We start from the raw sequence: 22,004 nt of genomic DNA, 5'->3' as shown, positions 1-22,004 counted from the left end.
TACAGGTGTGCCAAGCTTGTAGCGTCATACCCAAGAAGACTCCAGGCTGTAATCGCTGCCAAAGGTGCTTCAACAAAGTACCGAGTAAAGGGTCTGAATACTTTTAGTTTTATTCATTTTTATTTTTATAAATTTGCTAATTTAAAAAAGTAATGTTTTGCTTTGTCATTATGGGGCTTTGTGTGTAGAATAAAAAAAAATCTATTTTAGAATAAGGCTGTAAACGTAAGAAAATGTGGAAAAAGTGTTGCACTCTATTTATATTCTGGCTCATCCTAATATTTACATTTGAATTAATTCCATTATTTTACTTTTTAGATTTGCTTGTATTGCTAGATATTACTGCATAGTTGGAGCAAGGAACATAATAATTTCGCTACACCCGCAATAACATCCGCTAAATAAATATGTGACCAATAATATTTTATTTGATTCACTACCATATGTGCCATAAAGTTATAGACCTCAAGGCAGAGGCCATAGTACTCTCACATACAGAGAACATGTATTACAGCTTTGATGATGCTGGCAAAATATGACATTATACCAGCCATAATCATTAAACCAAATGTTTTTCAGCCATCCATCTGTCAAATAAAATGATGCATGGTAAAAGTACGTCTCTGGGCCGGCTGAACAAGGCAGAAACTGTCGGCTACTTTTATGGGCGTGGTTCGTTGCTACGTTCTCGTGTTCAACATGGCGGCCCCCATAGATTTAGAGCTGAAGAAGGTAAATCATTTAATCCTCTTTTCATTCTTTCTATTGAATACAATGGTCGAATAAGTTAAGTGTAACGGGGAGACGTTTCAACAGTTTTCAAAAATGTGTTATTTATAACAAAGCGTTAAGATGTGATTGAGTCATGCTGCATGGCTTGTGCGCTAACGTTAGCTTGCTAGCCAACGTTAGTTTCTGAATTCATGCACTGTCAGTTAGCTAGCTAGCTCGTGGCAGTTGGGTTAGTTATCTAGCAACAGTGTGTAGATACTAGCTAGATGAAAGATTTGACACGATTAGTCATCACTTACATTTTCATCAGCCAATATTAGACCTAGCTAGTCAAACTCAACTAAAACAAGTCAAAGCACAAGGCTATTATAGCTAGCCTGCTAACTAACGCTAGCTACAATGAGCAGAGATGGTTCCTCAGTGATAGGACAATGGGATCATTTTGACCAGACCTAGGTTCACTATTTGCTATCATTTCAAATACTTACTAAAACTATGCTAGTCTTGAGCTTGCCTGTTGCAATAGAAACGTCCTAAACGTGTAAACCCCACCCACTGAGCACTGCAGGCAGCCTAAAGCAATTGTTCAAGCGATTTCAAATATGTCTTGTATAGAAACTCAGGTCTGATTTTTGATGTTTGAAATAATGCTGTCTTATTTGTTCATGCAGGCCTTTGCAGAGCTGCAATCGAAAATGATTGACACACAACAAAAGGCGAAACTGGCAGATCTTCAGATCGACCAGCTCACTCGCATGAAGAAACATGCCAACCTGACACATGCAGAAATCAAAACCCTACCAGACAACACCCGCATGTATGAAGGAGTAGGACGCATGTGAGTAGTATTCTCTGGCTGTTGACTATTGGTTTTCACTAATAGAACACTTCCCATGAAGAAACATAGGTAATCCTTATGTATGTATTCATGTAGCCTTTATATGAATTATAACAGATACATATATATGTAACATTTGTCATAAGTAGTTATAAATAGTTATGAGTAATGACATTAAATGTTATATATTTTTATTGTTATAATGGGGGCCCCACCTTCCAGCATTGGGGAACTTCCTGCCACCCCTGCATGCTTTCACCACGTCTATTTCAATGGGGACAAGCACTGGTTATGACACAAACTGTTCAAATCACTCTTGATGGTGGAGAGAATTTTGCAGGTTAAAATCTGATTTCCTTCCATTCTACACATTTTGCAGTTTTAAAACGTATATTTTCTTGCAATTCTAGGGGGCAAGCCCCACAGTTTGCGAACCACTGTTGTAGATGACTGTTTATCTTGTCATATACTCTAATGCAGGGGTTCCCAAACTTTTTTGCCCACGACCCCATTTTCATATCTGAAAATTCTTGCGACCCCAACTAGGGCTGTGGCGGGCATGAAATTGTCAGCTAGTTATTGTCATGCAAAAGACCACCGTCATGCCAAATATACACCATCACCATAAATCCATTGTTTATTTTAGTCAGTTCTAAAGAAACATGATATAAAGAAAATGTATTTCAGAAGAACAGATTTTTTTTTTTATATATATAGTTTTATATATATAGTTTTATATATAAAACTATATATATAAAAAAAATATATGTTCTGAAATACATTTTCTTTATATCATTTTTTTTGGTCTTGAAGAAAACAAAAAATTAATTGTGTGTGTAATTGCGCATCTGGGCCTTTTAATTGTGCATCTAGCGAGTGAGAAATGTGCCGGTCTAGCAATGGTTCTGTACGGCTGCTGCTCATTTCATGTCAGTTAGTAAATAACATAGTAGATACAAATGATATACTTACTCATGATATACTTCTGCCAGGTAAGCCTACTTTGCACTTAACATTTATTTGAAAAGGTTTTGGGGAAAGTATTTCTGTTACACACAGAGTGATAGAGAAACGCATGCACCACACAGACAGGCCATATTGCTGGAAATTAATTGGCAGATATTGTGTTATGTTTGGCTTTTTACGCCAATAGTGTTTAACCAGGTGTGGGATAATGTCAATGTTGCTTTGATTAGATAGTAGCTGGGAGCTTGTGGTGTCTGATACTTGTGATTTGTTTATGACAGTTTGCAGTAGAAAACCTGAAATATTGCATGTACTTTCTGAGTTGTTTGGCGAGCTACTCCTATGTGGGCTGCGAGCTACTGGTAGCTTGCGATTGACCTGTTGGAGACCCCTGCTCTATGCTAAGAGTCCGTCATTGAAACAAACCAGACCCTAGTCTCTGCTATTGCCTAGGGTTGGGGTTTTGAGACACCGCACACACTGACTTCATGCTCTCCTCTCTGTCTCTCGCTCTCTCAGGTTCATCTTGCAGTCTAAAGAAGATATCAACACACAGCTGACTTACAAACAGAAGACAGCAGATGAGAAAATTAAGGAGCTTGAGGTATGCAGTAATATTGGCAGAGATTTTACAATTTATTTAACTAGGCAAGTCAGTTAAGAGCAAAATCTTATTTACAATGACGGCCTAGGAACAGTGGGTTAACTGCCTTGTTCAGGGGCAGAACGACAGATTTTTATCTTGTCGGCTCGGGGATTTGATCCACGAACCTTTCGGTTACTGGCCCAACGTTCTAACCGCTAGGCTACCTGCCTCCTATGTGTGCATATGGATCCAGACAGTTTTGAACATTTCAAAGGTTCAGTCCTCGACATCTCTCCCACTTAGCTTAAGACTTCCTGTAGATCAGTGTTGGGGATCAATTCACTTGTACATTCCCTCAGTTAAGGAAGTGAATTGAAATGCAACTCATGAATTGAATTTCCAGTCACTTTCTGAATTGACCCAAACCCTACTGTAGATGTTGTAGTCAATACACTGTGTGCGCCCTAAAACCAGTTCTTGCATTCCTTCCACAGCCGCTCTTAAACAAAAATCTGAAACGGATATTTGTTTTCTCTCTGCAGTCTCCAATATAGCCTGTAGCATTTTCTGTACCATGTATGCTATTCATATTTGAGACCAAATGAATGATGGCTTAAGGGCATTTTTATATCGGGTTGAAACAGATATCTGAAAAAACAGGCATCTCATGCTTGCCAAATACAAATGGTGCAAATAATATATTATTCACTTCTAAAATATACAAATGTGTTCCCTTATGAAGTCGGTGGCTGTGTGAATGGCCCTGTGTCTATTTTAAGCAACTTGACAGTGACACTGGGTTATCAGGCCATGACGGAATTGACTGAGAAAACCACCTCTGTAGCGCAGCAAGCATGGAATTTTCTCCCCTATGTGTTTAGATATAGAAAGAGACATAAACACTCCCACACCTTCTCTGTAGCATCTTTAAGTGGAACTCCGCGAACTGTTCCTGACTCAAGTTTTAGCAGACACAAATAGCTTTTCCTGGGTGTTGAGTTGGGGTTTCACTCCTATTTCTCTACTTCTGAAGTCCGTAGAAATGCAAATAACATGGAGTTTATTACCCCAACAACTAGTGTCAAAGACCTTGATTGAACCTGTGGCTTGAGATGTATCATGTCAGAATGACTTTCCAGCCTGACCAGTCAAGGACAAAACTCCCATACACCACCCTGTATCATAGGAAATATTGGTCACAAAGAATGCCGCCCGCTGGATTTAAAATTTTAACTAATGTTTCTCACTGGTCTTTTGTCTGCATTCAATCAGAAGAGCAGTTCCTAGTTCCGTCCTTGTGGAAACGAGCATTGTGTTCAGTGGGATATCCCTTTGTTATATCAATCAGCAGTTGGTTTGAATCAATAGGCACCTTTCCACTCTTCAATGTAACATAAGTGCAAAGTTGAATGTAACTGTATATTTCAGGGAAGGGATGTTGTCAGGTGCTCCATTGGACCTTGTGTATCAAAGGGAGCTACTGCGGTTGTGTTCTATGCAAACAAAGGGAAGTCTAACTTTTGTGGTGACCTGGGTGGTCCCGCTCGAAACAATTGAGCCGAAACAGAAATGTTTTGGTATGCTTCCCCAGATTTGTGCTTCGACACAATCCTGTCTCGGAGCTATATGGACAATTCCTTCGACTTTATGGCTTGGTTTTTGCTCTGACATGCACTGTCAACTGTGGGGCCTTATATAGACAGGTGTGTGCCTAGAAACATCAAGGATGATCAATGGAAACAGGATGCACCTGAGTTCAATTTTGCATGTCATAGCGAAGTGTCTGAATACTTATGTAAATAAGGTATTTCACAACAATTTTATACCTTTGCAAAAATTTCTAAAAACCTCTTTTTGCTTTGTCATTATTGGATACTATGTGTAGATTGATGGGAAATTGTATATCATTTAATCTGTTTTCGAATAAGGTTGTAACGCAACAAAATCGGAAAAAGTCAACCGGTCTGAATACTTTCTGAATGCACTGTATTTAGGCTTGCCATAACAAAGGGGTTAAATACTTATTGGCTCGAGACATTTCGGCTTTTCATTTTTAATTAATTTGTAAACATGTGAATACTTTCTGAAAGCTCTGTATGTATGGTTTCTGGCCCGGGGTCTTCGATTGTCTGGGTCTGAATGTGGCCTTGTCCAGTGGTGGGGTGTAATCCCAGACAAGCCCATGACATCCCCCTGGTCAACTCTATGTCTCGTGGCTCTGGAGCGATGCCCAGGGTTTCCCTCTTATGGTACAGGATTGTGGTCATAGCCTCACTCACTCGTAATAAAACTGGCATGTCAAACAGATGTTATTTTCCTTTTTTGCCAACTAACGCCTCCCAGCTGTTTTCTGTTTCATTAATCTGTTCTGTTTCCCATGGTTACTGTGTGGCTAGTGCTACAAAAACAAATTGCTTGTCAGCTGAAAGACTGCAAATAGCAGACCACATTTATGTTTTTGAACTTTTGGAAAGTCCTCTGTTCAATATACGTGGTGGGTTTGTTGCCAAAAACAAGACTGCTCTCTGTTTGTAAACGCTAACTGCTTCCCACCGTCAGTGAATGACCCTTAACTCAGACCCTGAGTCACTTTACTCTTTGGGATGTCATTTCATTCTTGTCACACCTGTGTACAGAGACCCATTTTTGTATTTAAAAAAATGAATAATTTAAATGTTTTATTTAAACCTTTTTATTTAACTAGGCAAGTCACTTAAGAACAAATTCTTATTTACAATGACGGCCTACACCGGCCAACGCTGGGCCAATTGTTCGCTGCCCTATCGGACTCCCAATCACGGCCGGTTGTGATACAGCCTGGATTGGAACGAGGGTGTCTGTAGTGACGCCTCCAGCACTGAGATGCAGTGCCTTAGACCGCTGCGCCACTCGGGAGCCCAGGGTTGCCACCAATGGACCCATTCACACTGTATTTAGATGCAGCCTGGAAGTTATCTCGTGTCCGTGCATGAACTCATCTCGGAGGGGTTCCACTGGTCATTTATGAGGTTACATGATGTCATCAGTATCCCAGTGGGCCTGCTTCCCCTCGTGATACCCAGGTATGTGTGATGACTGCGCTAACGATGACGTTAATGAGGCACTGCTTTGGCCACTGTACAGACTGTCATTGTACTTCGTCTGTGGTGGGTGATGACATGTCTTTTTAAACAACTGTCAGCGCCCTCTGTTATAGTTCTTCTCTTTTTCAACGGGTTATTAAGGGGTGATTCATTATTATTACCCCTGGGGTTTGGGAGGATGGGGAGATGTTGGTTGCATAGCCATTTAACACTTCAGCAGCAACTTCATGTTGTTTAAAGAACCAATGTGATTTGCATCCACATATGAAATGGAAATGTTTGTTTTGGGGTCATTCCATTTGATTTCAATCACTTTTTGACCGCACCCATTTTGATTTTAACAAATGTCCATACATATTTGCACATGGTAGAAGTGGTCAGAAAGTAACTTTTTAGACCAGAATGCCAAAACATTCAGGAGATGGAGGGGCTCAAAGTTGACTCGTTTTGCATACCCTACCATCCATTTCTTCATCACTGGAGAAGACAAACTGTTGAGTTTTATATAATTTAAAAGCTTACAAACAGAGTTGGCAAACTATTGTATAGTTTCGTAAACAATTTGTTAAAATATATATATTTTTTTATATTTATAAAACTTCTTTTCATTTACGCATATGTTGTAGCTTAGACCCTATTTTACATAATCTGAGGTGTTTGTGTTGTGCCCGCCACCGGTTGAGACACAACATACTCTTGAATACAGCGTGGGTGCCATGTTTTGGCTGATCATTTCTATTTCATTCCCATTTTATTACATTTAACTGGCAACACATAGATGGTTGGAGGTCCACACATCAGAGAATGTTGACTTGAACGAGAATATCAGTTTTAAATTATACTGTCAATCATCCATAGGAAACCTATTGAAATCATAATAACATCGATAGTAGAACAGACATTCAATGGTGGGTGGACCAGTGGCAATCTTTGTGGAACTATTTTGACGTTTCAATGATGTGGTGTGAAGGGATATGTCCATTGTATGAATTCTATTGCTACGATTTGAAATGACACCCAGTCTGTATTCAAGAGTGTGCTGTGTCTCAACCAGTGGCAGGCACAACACAAACACCTCGGATGATGTAAAATAGGGTCTAATCTACACCCTAAGAAAGTGAAAAATATATATTTTAAAGGTAAAAAAGAAGACCATATTTACACCCTTGTTTGTAAGCTTTTAAATGATATAAAACTACTTTTACAATGAGCAAATATGTATGACATTTTTGTTCAAATCAAAAGGGGTGCCATCAAAAAGTGATTGAAATCAAATAGAACGCCCTTAGGTATTTACAGCGCCTTCGGCAATTATTCATACACTTTGACCTATTCCACATTTTGTTGTTAATAGCCGGAATTCAAATTTTTATAAAAAAAACCATTGGGTCTTAATTGATTTATTTTACAATTTTTTCTCCCCAATTTCGTGGTATCCAATTGGTAGTTAGTCTTGTCTCATCGCTGCAACTCCCGTACGGACTCGGGAGAGGCGAAGGTCGAGAGCTGTGCGTCCTCCGAAACACAACCCAACCAAGCTGCACTGCTTCTTGACACAATGCCCGCTTAACCCGGAAGCCAGCCGCACCAATGTGTCGGAGGAAACATTGTACACCTGGCGACCGTGTCACACCTTTTGGGGGCGAGTACAGCTTTGAGTCAACTTGGGTATGTCTATCAGATTTGCACGTCTGGATTTGGGGATTTTCTCCCATTCTTCCTTGCAGATTTTCTCAAGCTCTGTTAAGCAATCACGTCTTTCCACTAGAGGTCGACCGATTAATCGGAATGGCCGATTTAATTAGGGACGATTTCAAGTTTTCATAACAATCGGAAATCAAATTACACCATTATTTAACTAGGCAAGTCAGTTAACACATTCTTATTTTCAATGACGGCCTAGGAACGGTGGGTTAACTGCCTTGTTCAGGGGCAGAACGACAGATTTTTACCTTGTCAGCTCAGGGATTCAATCTTGCAACCTTACGGTTAACTAGTCCAACGCTCTAACCACCTGCCTCACGAGGAGCCCGCCTGTTACGCGAATGCAGTAAGAAGCCAAGGTAAGTTGCTAGCTAGCATTAAGCTTATCTTATAAAAAACAATCAATCATAATCACTAGTTATAACTACACATGGTTGATGATATTACTAGTTTATCTAGCGTGTCCTGCGTTGCATGTAATAGATGCAGTGCGCATTCGCGAAAAAGGACTGTCGTTGCTCCAACGTGTACCTAACCATAAACATCAATGCCTTTCTTAAAATCAATACACAGAAGTATATCTTTTTAAACCTGCATATTTAGCTAAAAGAAATCCAGGTTAGCAGGCAATATTAACCAGGTGATATTCATTGCACGCAGAGTCAGGGTATATGCAACAGTTTGGGCCGCCTGGCTCATTGCGAACAAATTTGCCAGAATTGTACGTAATTATGACAACATTGAAGGTTGTGCAATGTAACAGGAATATTTAGACTGATGGATGCCACCCGTTAGAAAAATACAGAACGGTTCCGTATTTCACTGAAAGAATAAATGTTTTGTTTTCGAGATGATAGTTTCCGGATTCGACCATATTAATGACCTAAGGCTCGTATTTCTGTGTGTTATTATGTTATAATTAAGTATATGATTTGATCGAGCAGTCTGACTGAGCGATGGTGGGCACCAGCAGGCTCGTAAGCATTCATTCAAACAGTACTTTTGTGCGTTTTGCCAGCAGCTTTGCTGTTCATGAATTCAAGCCTATCAACTCCTGAGATTAGGCTGGTGTAACCGATGTGAAATGGCTAGCTAGTTAGCAGGGTGCGCGCTAATAGCGTTTCAAACATCACTCGCTCTGAGACTTGGAGTAGTTGTTCCCCTTGCTCTGTATGGGTAACGCTGCTTCGAGGGTGGCTGTTGTCGGTGTTCCTGGTTCGAGCCCAGGTAGCGGCGAGGAGAGGGATGGAAACTATACTGTTACACTGGCAATACTAAAGTGCCTATAAGAACATCCAATAGTCAAAGGTATATGAAATACAAATCGTATAGAGAGAAATAGTCCTATAATAACTACAACCTAAAACTTCTTACCTGGGAATATTGAAGACTCATGTTAAAAGGAACCACCAGCTTTCATATGTTCTGAGCAAGGAACTTAAACGTTAGCTTTCTTACATGGGACATATTGCACTTTTACTTTCTTCTCCAACACTTTGTTTTTGCATTATTTAAACCAAATTGAACATGTTTCATTAAATTGATTTTATTGATGTATTATATTAAGTTAAAATTAGTGTTCATTCAGTATTGTTGTAATTGTCATTATTACAAATAAAATCGGCCGATTTAATCGGTATCGGCTTTTTTGGTCCTCCAATAATCAGTATCGGCGTTGAAAAATCATAATCGGTCGACCTCTACTTTCCACAGATTTTCAATAAACCTAAGGAAAAATAGTACTGCCAATAAAATAACAATAACGAGGCTGCATACAAGGGGTACCGGTACCGAGTCAATGTGCAGGGATATAGGTTAGTTGATGTAATTGACGTAATATGTACATGTAGGTAGGGGGTATAGTGACTATGCATAGATAATTAAACAGTAGCAGCAGCGTGTGTGAAGGAACCTGTGTGGCAACAATATGCGTGTGTGTGTTGGCGTGTCAGTATGTATGAGTGTGTGGTTAGAGTCCAGTGAGTGTACATCGAGCCTGTGCAAGAGTCAGTACAATGCATAATAATAAAGTAAGGGGTACTTGGGAATGTAGAACTTCACCCCAGCATGTCATTTACACTCTGAAAGCAGGTTCTCATCAAGGATTTGCCTGCGTTTGGCTCCATTCATTGTTCCCTCTATCCTTATTAGTCTCCCAGTCCCTGCCGATGAAAAGCATATTTATATTCTTCCTCAGCTTTATGCCTCATCACAATTATATCTCGGAGATCTACAGACAGTTCCTTGGCATAGTTTCTGCTCTGACATGCACTGTCAACTGTGGGACCTTATATAGACAGGTGTGTTTCTTTCTAAATAATTTTCAAACAATTTAATTGGCCACAGGTGGACTCCAAGTTGTAGTGACATTTTCAAGGATGATCAAAGGAAATTGGATGCGCCTGAGCTCAATTTGGAGTTTCATAGAAAAGGGGTGTGAATACTTATGTAAATGATATCAAATAAAAATGTATTTGTCACATGCGCCGAATACAACAGGTGTAGACCTTACAGAGAAATTCTTACTTACAAGCCCTTAACCAACAATGCAGATCAAGAAATGGAGTTTACTCAATAAACTAAAGTAAAAAGTAACACAAAACAACAATAACGAGGGTATGTACAGTGGATACCGGTACCGAGTCAATGTGCAAGGGTACAGGTTACTCGAGGAAATTTGTACATGTAGGTAGAGGTGAAGTGACTATGCATAGATAATAAACAGTGAGTAGCAGCAGCGTAAAAAAAAATGGGGAGGGGTCAATGTAAATAGTCCAAGTGGCCATTTCATTGTTCATCAGTCTTATGGCTTGAAATTGAAGGAGCCTTTTGGAGCTGGACTTGGCGCTCCGGTACCGCTTGCCGTGCGGTAGCAGAGAGAACAGTCTATGACCTGAGTGACTGGAGTCTTTTTTTGGCCTTCCTCAGACATCGCCTAGTATATAGGTCCTTGATTGCAGGAAGCTTGGCCCCAGTGATGTACTGGGCCGTACACACTACCTTCTGTTGGGCCTTGTGGTCGGATGCCATGCAGTTGCCATACCAGGCGGTGATGCAATCGGTCAGGATGCTCTCGATGGTGCAGCTGTATAACTTTGAGGATCTGGGAACCCATGCCAAATCTTTTCAGTCTCCTGAGGGGGAAAAGGTGTTGTCGTGCCCTCTTCATGATTATATTGGTGATGTGGACACCAAGGAACTTAACTCTCGACCCGCTCCACTTCAGCCCTGTTGATGTTAATGGGGGCCTGTTTGGCCCTCCTTTTCCTGTAGTCCACGATCAGCTCGTTTTGTCTTGCTCATATTGATGGAGAGGTTGTTATCCTGGCACCACACTGCAAGGTCTCTGACCATTTCCCTATAGGCTGTATCATCATTGTTGGTGATCTGACCTACCACCGTTGTGTCGTCAGCAAACTTAATGATGGTGTTGGAGTCGTGCTTGGCAAGGCAGTCGTGGGTGAACAGGGTGTATAGGAGGGGACTAAGCACGCACCCCTGAGGGGCCCCCGTGTTGAGGATCAGCGAGTCAGATGTGTTGCTGCCTACCCTTACCACCTCTGTCAGGAAGTCCAGGATCCAGTTCCAGAGGGTGTTTAGTCCCAGGGTCCTAAGTTTAGTGATGAGCTTTGAGGGCACTATGGTGTTGAACGCTGAGCTGTAGTCAATGAACAGCATTCTCACATAGGTGTTCCTTTTGTCCGGGTGTGAAAGGGCAGAGTGGAGTACAATTGACATTATGTCATCTGTGGATGTGTTGGGGCGGTATGCAAATTGAAATGGGTCTAGGGTTTCCGGGATGATGGTGTTGATTTGAGCCATGACCAGCCTTTCAAAGCACTTGATGGCTACCGACGTGAGTGCTACGGGGCGGTAGTCATTTAGGCAGGTTACCTTCACTTTCTTGGGCACAGGGACTATGGTGGTCTGCTTGAAACATGTAGGTATTACAGACTTGGCCAGGGACAGGTTGGAAATGTCAGTGAAGACACTTGCCAGTTGGTCCGTGCATGCTTTGAGTACACGTCCTGGTAATAAGTCTGGCCCCGCAGCTTTGTGAATGTTGACCTGTTTAAAGGTCTTGCTCACATCGGCTATGGAGAGCGTAATCACACAGTTGTCCGGAACAGCTGGTCCTCTCATGCATGCTTCAGTGTTGCTTGCCTCGAGCGAGCATAAAAGGCATTTAGCTCGTCTGGTAGGCTCACGTCACTGGGCAGCTCTCGGCTGTGTTTCCCTTTGTAGTCTGTAGTAGTTTGCAATCCCTGCCACATCCGACGAGCGTCAGTACCAGTGTAGTAGGATTCAATCTTAGTCCTGTATTGACGCTTTGCCTATTTTTATGGTTCGTCTGAGGGCATAGCGGGATTTCTTGTAAGCGTCCGGATTAGTGTCCAGCTCCTTGAAGCGGCAGCTTTAGCGTTTAGCTCGGTTCGGATGTTGCCTGTAATCCATGGCTTCTGGTTGGGATATGTCCGTACGGTCACTGTGGGGACGACGTCGTCGATGCACTCATTGATGAAGCCGGTGACTGAGGTGTTATGCTCCTCAATGCCATTGGATGAATCCCGGAAACATATTCCAGTCCTGTAGCGTAGCATCCCCCTTCATCTGACCACTTCCGTTATGAGCAAGTCACTGGTACTTCCTTCTTTAGTTTTGTTATGGTCAGATTTGCCAAATGGAGGGCAAGGGAGAGCTTTGTACGCGTCTCTGTGTGTGGAGTAAAGGTGGTCTAAAGTTTATTTTTTCCCCCTCTGGTTGCACATTTAACATGCTGATAGAAATGAGGTTAAACGGATTTAAGTTTGCCTGCATTAAAGTCCCTGGCCACCAGGAGTGCCTCTTTTGGATGAGCATTTTCTTGTTTGCTTTTGGCCTTATACAGCTCGTTGAGAGCGGTCCTAGTGCCAGTATTGGTTTGTGGTGGTAAATAGACGACTACGAATAATATAGATGAGAACTCTCTTGATAGATAGTGTGGTCTACAGTTTATCATGAGGTACTCGGCCTCAGGCGAGCAATACCTCGAGACTTCTTAAATATTTAACATCGCACACCAGTTGTTATTGACAAATAGACACGCACCCCTGCCCCTCGTCTTACCAGACGTAGCTGCTCTGTCCTGCTAATGCACAGAAAACCCAGCCTGCTCTATATTATCCATGTCCTCGTTCAGCCACGACTCGGTGAAACATAAAATATTAGTTTTTAATGTCCCGTTGGTAGGATAGTCTTGATCATAGAACATCCAGTTCAGTTTCCAGCAATTGCATGTTGGCCAATAGGACGGATGGTAGATGCAGTTTACCCACTCGCCAACAAATTCTCACAAAGCACCGCGACCTCCGCCCCCTGTATCTCCGTCTTTTCTTTAGGGGAATGGTGGGGATTTGGGCGTGGTCTCATGAAAGAAAAATATATGACATGTTTCTGTATTTCATTTTGCAACAATTTCTAAAAATATGTTTTCACTTTTTCATTATGTGGTTTTGGGTGAGAGAACAAGTCTATTTAATCCATTTTGAATTCAGGCTGAAACACAACAAAATGTTGAATAGGTCAAGGCGTATGAATACGTTCTTAAGGCACAGTAAATAGGGATATGAGTCATTAGTAAATGTCAAGTAATCATTGGCAGAATTGTTCTGTTGACATTTGTTAGAAACTTCGGTAACATCAAGCGTGCATTAGTTCAGAATAGGCTTCCTCTGCATCTGATGCAGGGACCCAACATGACAACGGGTCTATTTGTTGTTCCGTCTGTGTGCAGTCTTTCTACCTTGTCATTGTTGCCCTGGCTGAAGTCCTCAGAGCTGGTCATCGCATACATGAGAGGATCCATGCACTGTACAACAAGACTCACTGACCTGACAGCCACTCACATAAATGCAAGAGGACCAGCATTGATTCCATAAGCTCAACATTAGATGAGGGTATATTGACTCCATGACACTGCCTGTTTTGAGGTCAATAGGGCGTTCTTAACGATTCTTGTTTAATGGGATGGCCCCTTGGGCTTCGTCACTCGGCTACGTTCGTTTTTGACCGTAACATAAATCTGTGAATAAACAAAAGGCTCAACATTTCCTGCATTCCACACTGGTGAGAGGGCACGTGTTTTAACAAGGAAAATTATACACACTACAGTGCATTTGGAAAGTATTCAGACCCCTCAACTTTTCCCATATTTTGTTACAGCGTTATTCTAAAATTGATTAAATAGATTTTTTTCCATCATCGATCTACAAAATACCCCATAATGACAAAGCAAAAATGTTGGAGTGTCCCCCATTCTTCTCTGCAGATCCTCTCAAGCTCTGCCAGGTTGGATGGGGAGCATCGCTGCACAGTTATTTTCAGGTCTCTCCAGAGATGTTTGATACACAAGCCTAAGATTACCATGCACAATGCCAAGCGTCGGCTGGAGTGGTGTAAAGCTCGCTGCCATTGGACTCTGGAGCAGTGGAAATGTCCTCTGGAGTGATGAATCACGCTTCACCATCTGGCAGTCCGACAGACAAATCTGGGTTTGGCGGATGCCAGGAGAACACTACCTGCCCCAATGCATAGTGCCAAATGTAAAGTTTGGTGGAGGAGGGATAATGGTCTAGGGCTGTTTTTCATGGTTCGGGCACCTTAGTTCGGGTGAAGGGAATTACCTGGATGTCTGCATAAATTGGTCATCAAATTTGATCTGATTTCATCTAACTCACAACAATAGACAAACAGTGTGTTTAAACTAATAACACACAAATTATTGTATTTTTCTTGTCTATATTGAATACATCATTTTAACACTCACAGTATAGGTTGGAAAAGGCTAATGGCTAATCCAAAAGTTGGAGTCAGGAGTCAGCTAACCTGGAGTCCAATCAATGAGACAAGATTAGAGATGTTGGTTAGAGCTGCCTTGCCCTATTAAAAAAACACTCACAAAATTTAAATTTGCTAATCACAAGAAGCATTGCCTGATGTGAGCCATGCCTTGAACAAAATAGATCTCAGAAGACCTAAGATTAAGAATTGTTGACTTGCATAAAGCTGGAAAGGGTTACAAAAGTATTTCTAAACGCCTTGATGTTCATCAGTCCACGGTAAGAAAAATTGTCTATAAATGGAGAAATGTCATAACTGTTGCTACTCTCCCTAGGAGTGGCCGTCCTGCAAAGATGACTGCACGAGCACAGTGCAGAATGCTCAATGAAGTTAAGAAGAATCCTAGAGTGTCAGCTAAAGCCTTACAGAAATCTCTGAAACATGCTAACATCTCTGTTGACGAGTCTACGATACGTAAAACACTAAACAAGAATGGTGTTCATGGGAGGACACCACGGAAGAAGCCACTGCTGTCCAAAAAAAACATTGCTGCATGTCTGAAGTTTGCAAAACTGCACGTGGATATTCCATAGCACTACTGGCAAATATTCTGTGGACAGATTTAACTAAAGTTGAGAAAAAAAGGCATAGCACACCAACATCAAAACCTCATCCCAACCTCATCCACCAAAGTATGGTGGAGGGAGCATCATGGTTTGGGGCTGCCTCAGGGCCTGGACAGCTTGCTATCATCGACGGAAAAATGAATTCCCAAGTTTATCAAAACATTTGCAGGAGAATGTTAGGCTATCTGTGCACCAATTGAAGCTGAACAGAAGATGGGTGATGCAACAGGACAATGATCCAAAACACAGAAGTAAATCAACAGAATGGCTCCAACAGAAGAAAATACGCCTTCTGGAGTGGCCCAGTCAGAGTGCTGACCTCAACCCGATTGAGATGCTGTGGCATGACCTCAGAGAGCAGTTCACACCAGACATCCCAAGACTTTTGCTGAACTGAAACAGTTTTGTAAAGAGGAATGGTCCAAAATTCCTCCTGACGTTGTGCAGGTCTGATCCGCAACTACAGAAACATTTGGTTGAGGTTCTTGCTGCCAAACGAGGGTCAACCAGTTATTAAATCCAAGGGTTCACATACTTTTTACAACCTGTGCTGTGAATGTTTACATGGTGTGTTCAATAAAGACATGAAAACGTATAATTGTTTGTTTTATTCGTTTAAGCAGACTGTTTGTCTTGTTGTGACCTAGCTGAAGATCAGATCAAAGATTTTCTAACCAATTTATGCAGAAATACAGGTATTTAACGGGTTAACGTACTTTTTCTCGCCACTGTACAATTACATTCTAGATGATTCTGTGCTTTCAACTTTGTAGCAACAGTTTGGGGAAGGCCCTTTCCTATTTCAGCATGACAATGCCCCCGTGCACAAAGTGAGGTCCATACAGAAATGGTTTATCAAGATCGGTGTGGAAGAACTTGAGCCCTCACTTCAACCTCATCGTTCACCATTGGAATGAATTTGAACTCCCGACTACGAGCCCAATCACCCAACATCAGTGCCCGATCTCACTAATGCCCTTGTGGCTGAATGGAAGGAAGTCCCCGCAGCAATGTTCCAACATCTAGTGGAAAGCCTTCCCAGAAGTGTGGAGGCTGTTATAGCAGCAAAGGGTGGACCAACTCCACATCAATACCCATGATTTTGGAATGAGATGTTTGACGATATACTTTTGGTCATGTAGTGTACATCCCCCTATTCTCTGTTATAGGCCCATATATTCTGTGGAGCAAGACTGACTGGGTAGTAATAACACTCTTAATTATTACTCGACTAACTGTAGGCCTATAAATTCATATTAATGGAAATGATGTGCCTGGTCTATAGCATTGCAGTGTCAGTGATGTGTATTGAATTGATCCTAAACTGATCCTAAACTATCTGAAAGGTCCTGTAAGTCCCTTTATGGCCACATTCTCCGACTCGCTCGCCAGGTGTCCGTGGCACATGTGGGCTTTTGCTTACAGCATTTAGAACTTCACGTAGAGTAACTTTTCATTGAAACTGGCTCCAGAAGTGGATATTTGGATAGCTCTTTGTACAGAAAGGTTTAAATGGTATGCCGATCGATTTCACTTGAATTTCAGGAAATCCTATTTAGAATATGTGTCTCTGTATGTAGGTATCTTTGTGTAGACATATATCGATTTCATGTGTTCCCCAGTATTGTGAAGACATCTGCCATCTCCAGAAATGAAAAAGGAAAATATCCCTCTGAGGTCATGATGGCTAAATGAGTGGTTGACTGAATCTGTCCTTTTGTCCTCTCTACAGCAAAAGAAGACGTACCTGGAGCGCACTGTGAAAGATGCTGAGGACAACATCAGAGAAATGCTCATGTCCAGGAGGGCCCAGTGAGATAGAAACACCAGTACAAACGCACACTTTCGCTAATTTGTGACTCCCCTCTGATTTGTAATTTGTGTATGTTATATCCGGCTACAGTAACCCTTAATAACTGACCAAGCAGGTGCTGTTGTCCACATGGAGTCTGAGGTTTTCTGGCTTCTGTGCTAGTACTGTAACATCTGCCCTGTTACTTAAGTTATACAATCTGAAGGGACTGTATCTTCACATTAAATTATCATCTTGGACTGTGTCTTGCAATGTCATTTTAACTTCTCAGCTTTTTTTGTTTGTTACTGCTGCAGTTTGTTGATATGATAATAAAAATGGGTATTGAAACGAGAGAATTGTGCCTTGTGTTTATTTTAGAGGCTTATTGCACTTATTGGCTGCTGGTGTGACTGTTTAATCAGTCAAGGGTAGACCTATTTGATTCCTGTGTGCGTGTCTTTGCATGTGCACGATTGTTTGTTCCTTCCAATACGTCACTGGTTTCCTGTCAGGAGGTTTTGGGCTTCCTGATATCCTGTCTGCTCTCTCTCTCCTTGAATTGTCCTCTTGCCCTCCCTTCCCTCTCTCTTTGACATCACCACCCCACTCTGTATCACTGATTGTGTGTCCGTCTCTGTTGGCGATGTTCTATAACAGAGTAAGAAGTCTCCACCCATAAAATACAGTTGAGGGCTTAATCATACTGCATTTTGCTGTATCCATCGTCTTGCTGTGTCTTATTTATTCTAAAAAGGTAAAATATCCCGTGATCTTGATTGGAATGTACAGTCGTGGCCAAAAGTTGAGAATGACACAAATATAAATTTTCACAGTCTGCTGCCTCAGTTTGTATGATGGCAATTTGCATATACTCCAGAATGTTATGAAGAGGGATCAGATGAATTGCAATTAATTGCAAAGTCCCTCTTTGCCATGCAAATTAACTGAATCCCCAAAAGATATTTCCACTGCATTTCAGCCCTGCCACAAAAGGATCAGCTGACATGTCAGTGATTCTCTCGTTAACACAGGTGTGCGTGTTGACGAGGACAAGGCTGGAGATCACTCTGTCATGCTGATTGAGTTTGAATAACAGACTGGAAGCTTCAAAAGGAGGGTGGTGCTTGGAATCATTGTTCTTCCTCTCAACCATAGTTACCTGCAAGGAAACACGTGCCATCATCATAGCTTTCCACAAAAAGGGCTTCACAGGCAAGGATATTGCTGCCAGTAAGATTGCACCTAAATCAACCTTTTATCGGATCATCAATAACTTCAAGGAGAGCGGTTCAATTGTTGTGAAGAAGGCTTCAGGGCGCCCAAGAAAGTCAGCAAGCGCCAGGACTGTCTCCTAAAGTTGATTCAGCTGCGGGATCGGGGCACCACCAGTACAGAGCTTGCTCAGGAATGGCAGCAGGCAGGTGTGAGTGCATCTGCACGCACAGTGAGGCGAAGACTTTTGGAGGATGGCCTGGTGTCAAGAAGGGCAGCAAAGAAGCCACTTCTCTCCAGGAAAAACATCAGGGACAGACTGATATTCTGCAAAAGGTACAGGGATTGGACTGCTGAGGACTGGGGTAAAGTCATTTTCTTTGATGAATCCCCTTTCCGATTATTTGGGGCATCAGGAAAAAGCTTGTCCGGAGAAGACAAGGTGAGCGCTATCATCAGTCCTGTGTCATGCCAACAGTAAAGCATCCTGAGACCATTCATGTGTGGGGTTGCTTCTCAGCCAAGGGAGTGGGCTCACTCAGAATTTTGCCTAAACACAGCCATGAATAAAGAATGGTACCAACACATCTTCCGAGAGCAAATTCTCCCAACCATCCAGGAACAGTTTTGTGATGAACAATGCCTTTTTCAGCATGATGGAGCACCTTGCCTTAAGGCAAAAGTGATAACTAAGTGGCTTGGGGAACAAAACATCGATATTTTGGGTCCATGGCCAGGAAACTCCCCATACCATAATCCCATTGAGGCGGGTGGACAAACAAAACCCCACAAATTCTGACAAACTCCAAGCATTGATTATGCAAGAATGGGCTGCCATCAGTCAGGATGTGGCCCAGAAGTTAATTGACAGCATGCCAGGGCGGATTGCGGAGGTCTTGAAAAAGAAGGGTCAACACTGCAAATATGGCAATCTATGGGGGTGCCACAGGGTTCAATTCTTGGTCCGACTCTCTTCTCTGTATATATCAATGATGTCGCTCTTGCTGCTGGTGAGTCTCTGATCCACCTCTACGCAGACGACACCATTCTGTATACTTCTGGCCCTTCTTTGGACACTGTGTTAACAACCCTCCAGATGAGCTTCAATGCCATACAACTCTCCTTCCGTGGCCTCCAACTGCTCTTAAATACAAGTAAAACTAAATGCATGCTCTTCAACCGATCGCTGCCTGCACCTGCCCGCCCGTCCAGCATCACTACTCTGGACGGCTCTGACTTAGAATATGTGGACAACTACAAATACCTAGGTGTCTGGTTAGATTGTAAACTCTCCTTCCAGACTCACATAAAACATCTCCAATCCAAGTTAAATCTAGAATCGGCTTCCTATTTCGCAACAAAGCATCCTTCACTCATGCTGCCAAACATACCCTCGTAAAACTGACCATCCTACCGATCCTCGACTTTGGCGATGTCATTTACAAAATAGCCTCCAACACCCTACTCAACAAATTGGATGCAGTCTATCAGTGCCATCCGTTCTGTCACCAAAGCCCCATATACTACCCACCACTGCGACCTGTACGCTTTCGTTGGCTGGCCCTCGCTTCATACTCGTCGCCAAACCCACTGGACCCAGGTCATCTACAAGACCCTGCTAGGTAAATTCCCGCCTTATCTCTGCTCGCTGGTCACCATAGCTGCACCCACCCGTAGCACGCGTTCTTGCAGGTATATCTCACTTGTCACCCCCAAAGCCAATTCCTCCTTTGGCCACCTCTCCTCCCAGTTCTCTGCTGCCAATGACTGGAACGAACTACAACAATCTCTGAAACTGGAAACACTTATCTCCCTCACAAGCTTTAAGCACCAGCTGTCAGAGCTTCTCACAGATCACTGCACCTGTACATAGCCCATCTATAAATAGCCCAAACAACTACCTCTTCCCCTACTGTATTTATTTATTTATTTTGCTCCTTTGCACCACAGTATTTCTACTTTGCACACTCATCTACTGTCAAATCTACCATTCCAGTGTTTTAATTGCTATATTGTATTTACTTCGCCACCATGGCCTATTTATTGCCTATACCTCCCTTATCTCACCTCATTTACTCACATTGTATATAGACTTATTTTTCTACTGTATTATTGACTGTATGTTTGTTTTACTCCATGTGTAACTCTGTGTTGTTATATGTGTCGAACTGCTTTGCTTTATCTTGGCCAGGTCACAGAACAACTTGTTCTCAACTTGCCTACCTGGTTAAATAAAGGTGAAATAAAATAAAAAATAAAATTGACTCTGCATCAACTTCATGTAATTGTCAATAAAAGCCTTTGACACTTATGAAAAGCTTGTAATTATACTTCAGTATTCCATAGTAACATCTGACAAATATCTAAAGACACTGAAGCAGCAAACTTTGTGGAAATTAATATTTGTGTCATTCTCAAAACTTTTTGCTACGGCTGTACAACCCTGAGAGAAAGCTCATCAGGATATTACTCAAGAAGACACACCCGGCCTTGTACATCACACACACTTTCACAAAAAGATGCACATGTTGCTCATACAAGTGTATGGACACACTGGAGTCGCTTGAAACAGGAAGGACTGTCTGGAGGAAGTCAATGGGGGAAGTCTGCAGCAGAGCTTGCCAATATGGAGGTCATGACCCTTAATTGAATATGGAGTCGTGGCTTGGTGTGTCAACCTCTTGTGGTTGGTATGAGTCATGAAAGTTTGTGTATTAATAAATAAAAGTCCATTCATTGTCAGGTGGTTATTTTTCAGAAAGTCTTTTTTTTTAACCCCCCCTCTTCACTCACATACTGGAATTGATACATCACTGTCTTCCTTATAAGATCTCATGTTCAGTGGTGGGAGAAGTACCCAATTGTCATACTTCAGTAAAAGTAAAGATACATTAAAAGAACATTTCTGAAGTAAAAGTGAAAGTCACCCACTAAAATACCCCTTGAGTAAAAGTTAAAAAGCATTTGGTTTAAATATACCAAAGTATAAAAGTATAAATGTAATTTCAAAAATATACTTACGTATCAAAAGTAAAAGTATAAAGCATTTCAAATGTTTTATATTAAGCAAACCAGACGGCATCATTTAAAAAAAAAAAATATTATTATTTACAGATAGCCAGGGACTTGCTCCAACACTTGCAAAGGTCCTAATGGATATTGCAATTTATCGCCGTAACCCCAAACTTTTGTTGGTGGAGAGAACATTTTGCTATTTTAAAGAAAATGTTCTGCAATTCAACACATTTTGCCCTGTCTTTTGTGTGTTCATGATACCTGAAGGACTCAAAATCAACGGGGTCTCCCTGGGTGTCGAGGCCATAGACTGTAAAAAAAAAAACAGGTAAAGGGCCCAGGGCATGTAATCTGGCCATGATAACTACAAGATTTAGATAGCTGGTTATTTACCTACCTAGCTAACATGGGCTAGTTGATCAACTGGACATTTCTAACAGGTCTGTCAGTGAATGAAATTACTAGAGGAAAACTGTCCATGCACTACCAAATTTCCAAATTGCACCTTGCCCATTCCACTATTACAATTCTCAACAGCATGTTTGTTAAAAGCCAGATTTTTTCTATAACATATATTCATTTATTTACTTTAGTCGAGACCCGCAGTCCGTATTGACCCTGTTCTGGG

At 41.7% G+C, this 22,004-nt stretch overlaps 1 protein-coding gene across 1 annotated transcript; it reads left to right on the top strand.

The window, feature by feature from the left end:
- The first annotated feature begins 661 nt into the window (after positions 1–661).
- On the top strand, positions 662–17,502 carry pfdn1 (prefoldin subunit 1). The gene is made up of 4 exons (XM_038989067.1): positions 662–732; positions 1,404–1,570; positions 3,056–3,140; positions 17,087–17,502. The coding sequence occupies exons 1-4, from the start codon at positions 664–666 to the stop codon at positions 17,168–17,170; spliced, it is 405 nt and encodes a 134-aa protein (XP_038844995.1). The 5' UTR covers positions 662–663; the 3' UTR covers positions 17,171–17,502.
- Positions 17,503–22,004: the final 4,502 nt, after the last annotated feature.

Source organism: Salvelinus namaycush, chromosome 3, assembly GCF_016432855.1.
Source record: "Salvelinus namaycush isolate Seneca chromosome 3, SaNama_1.0, whole genome shotgun sequence".
Taxonomy (NCBI): Eukaryota; Metazoa; Chordata; class Actinopteri; order Salmoniformes; family Salmonidae; genus Salvelinus; species Salvelinus namaycush.
Note: the sequence above shows the minus strand (reverse complement) of the source record. Positions and strands in the feature narration are given on the sequence as shown.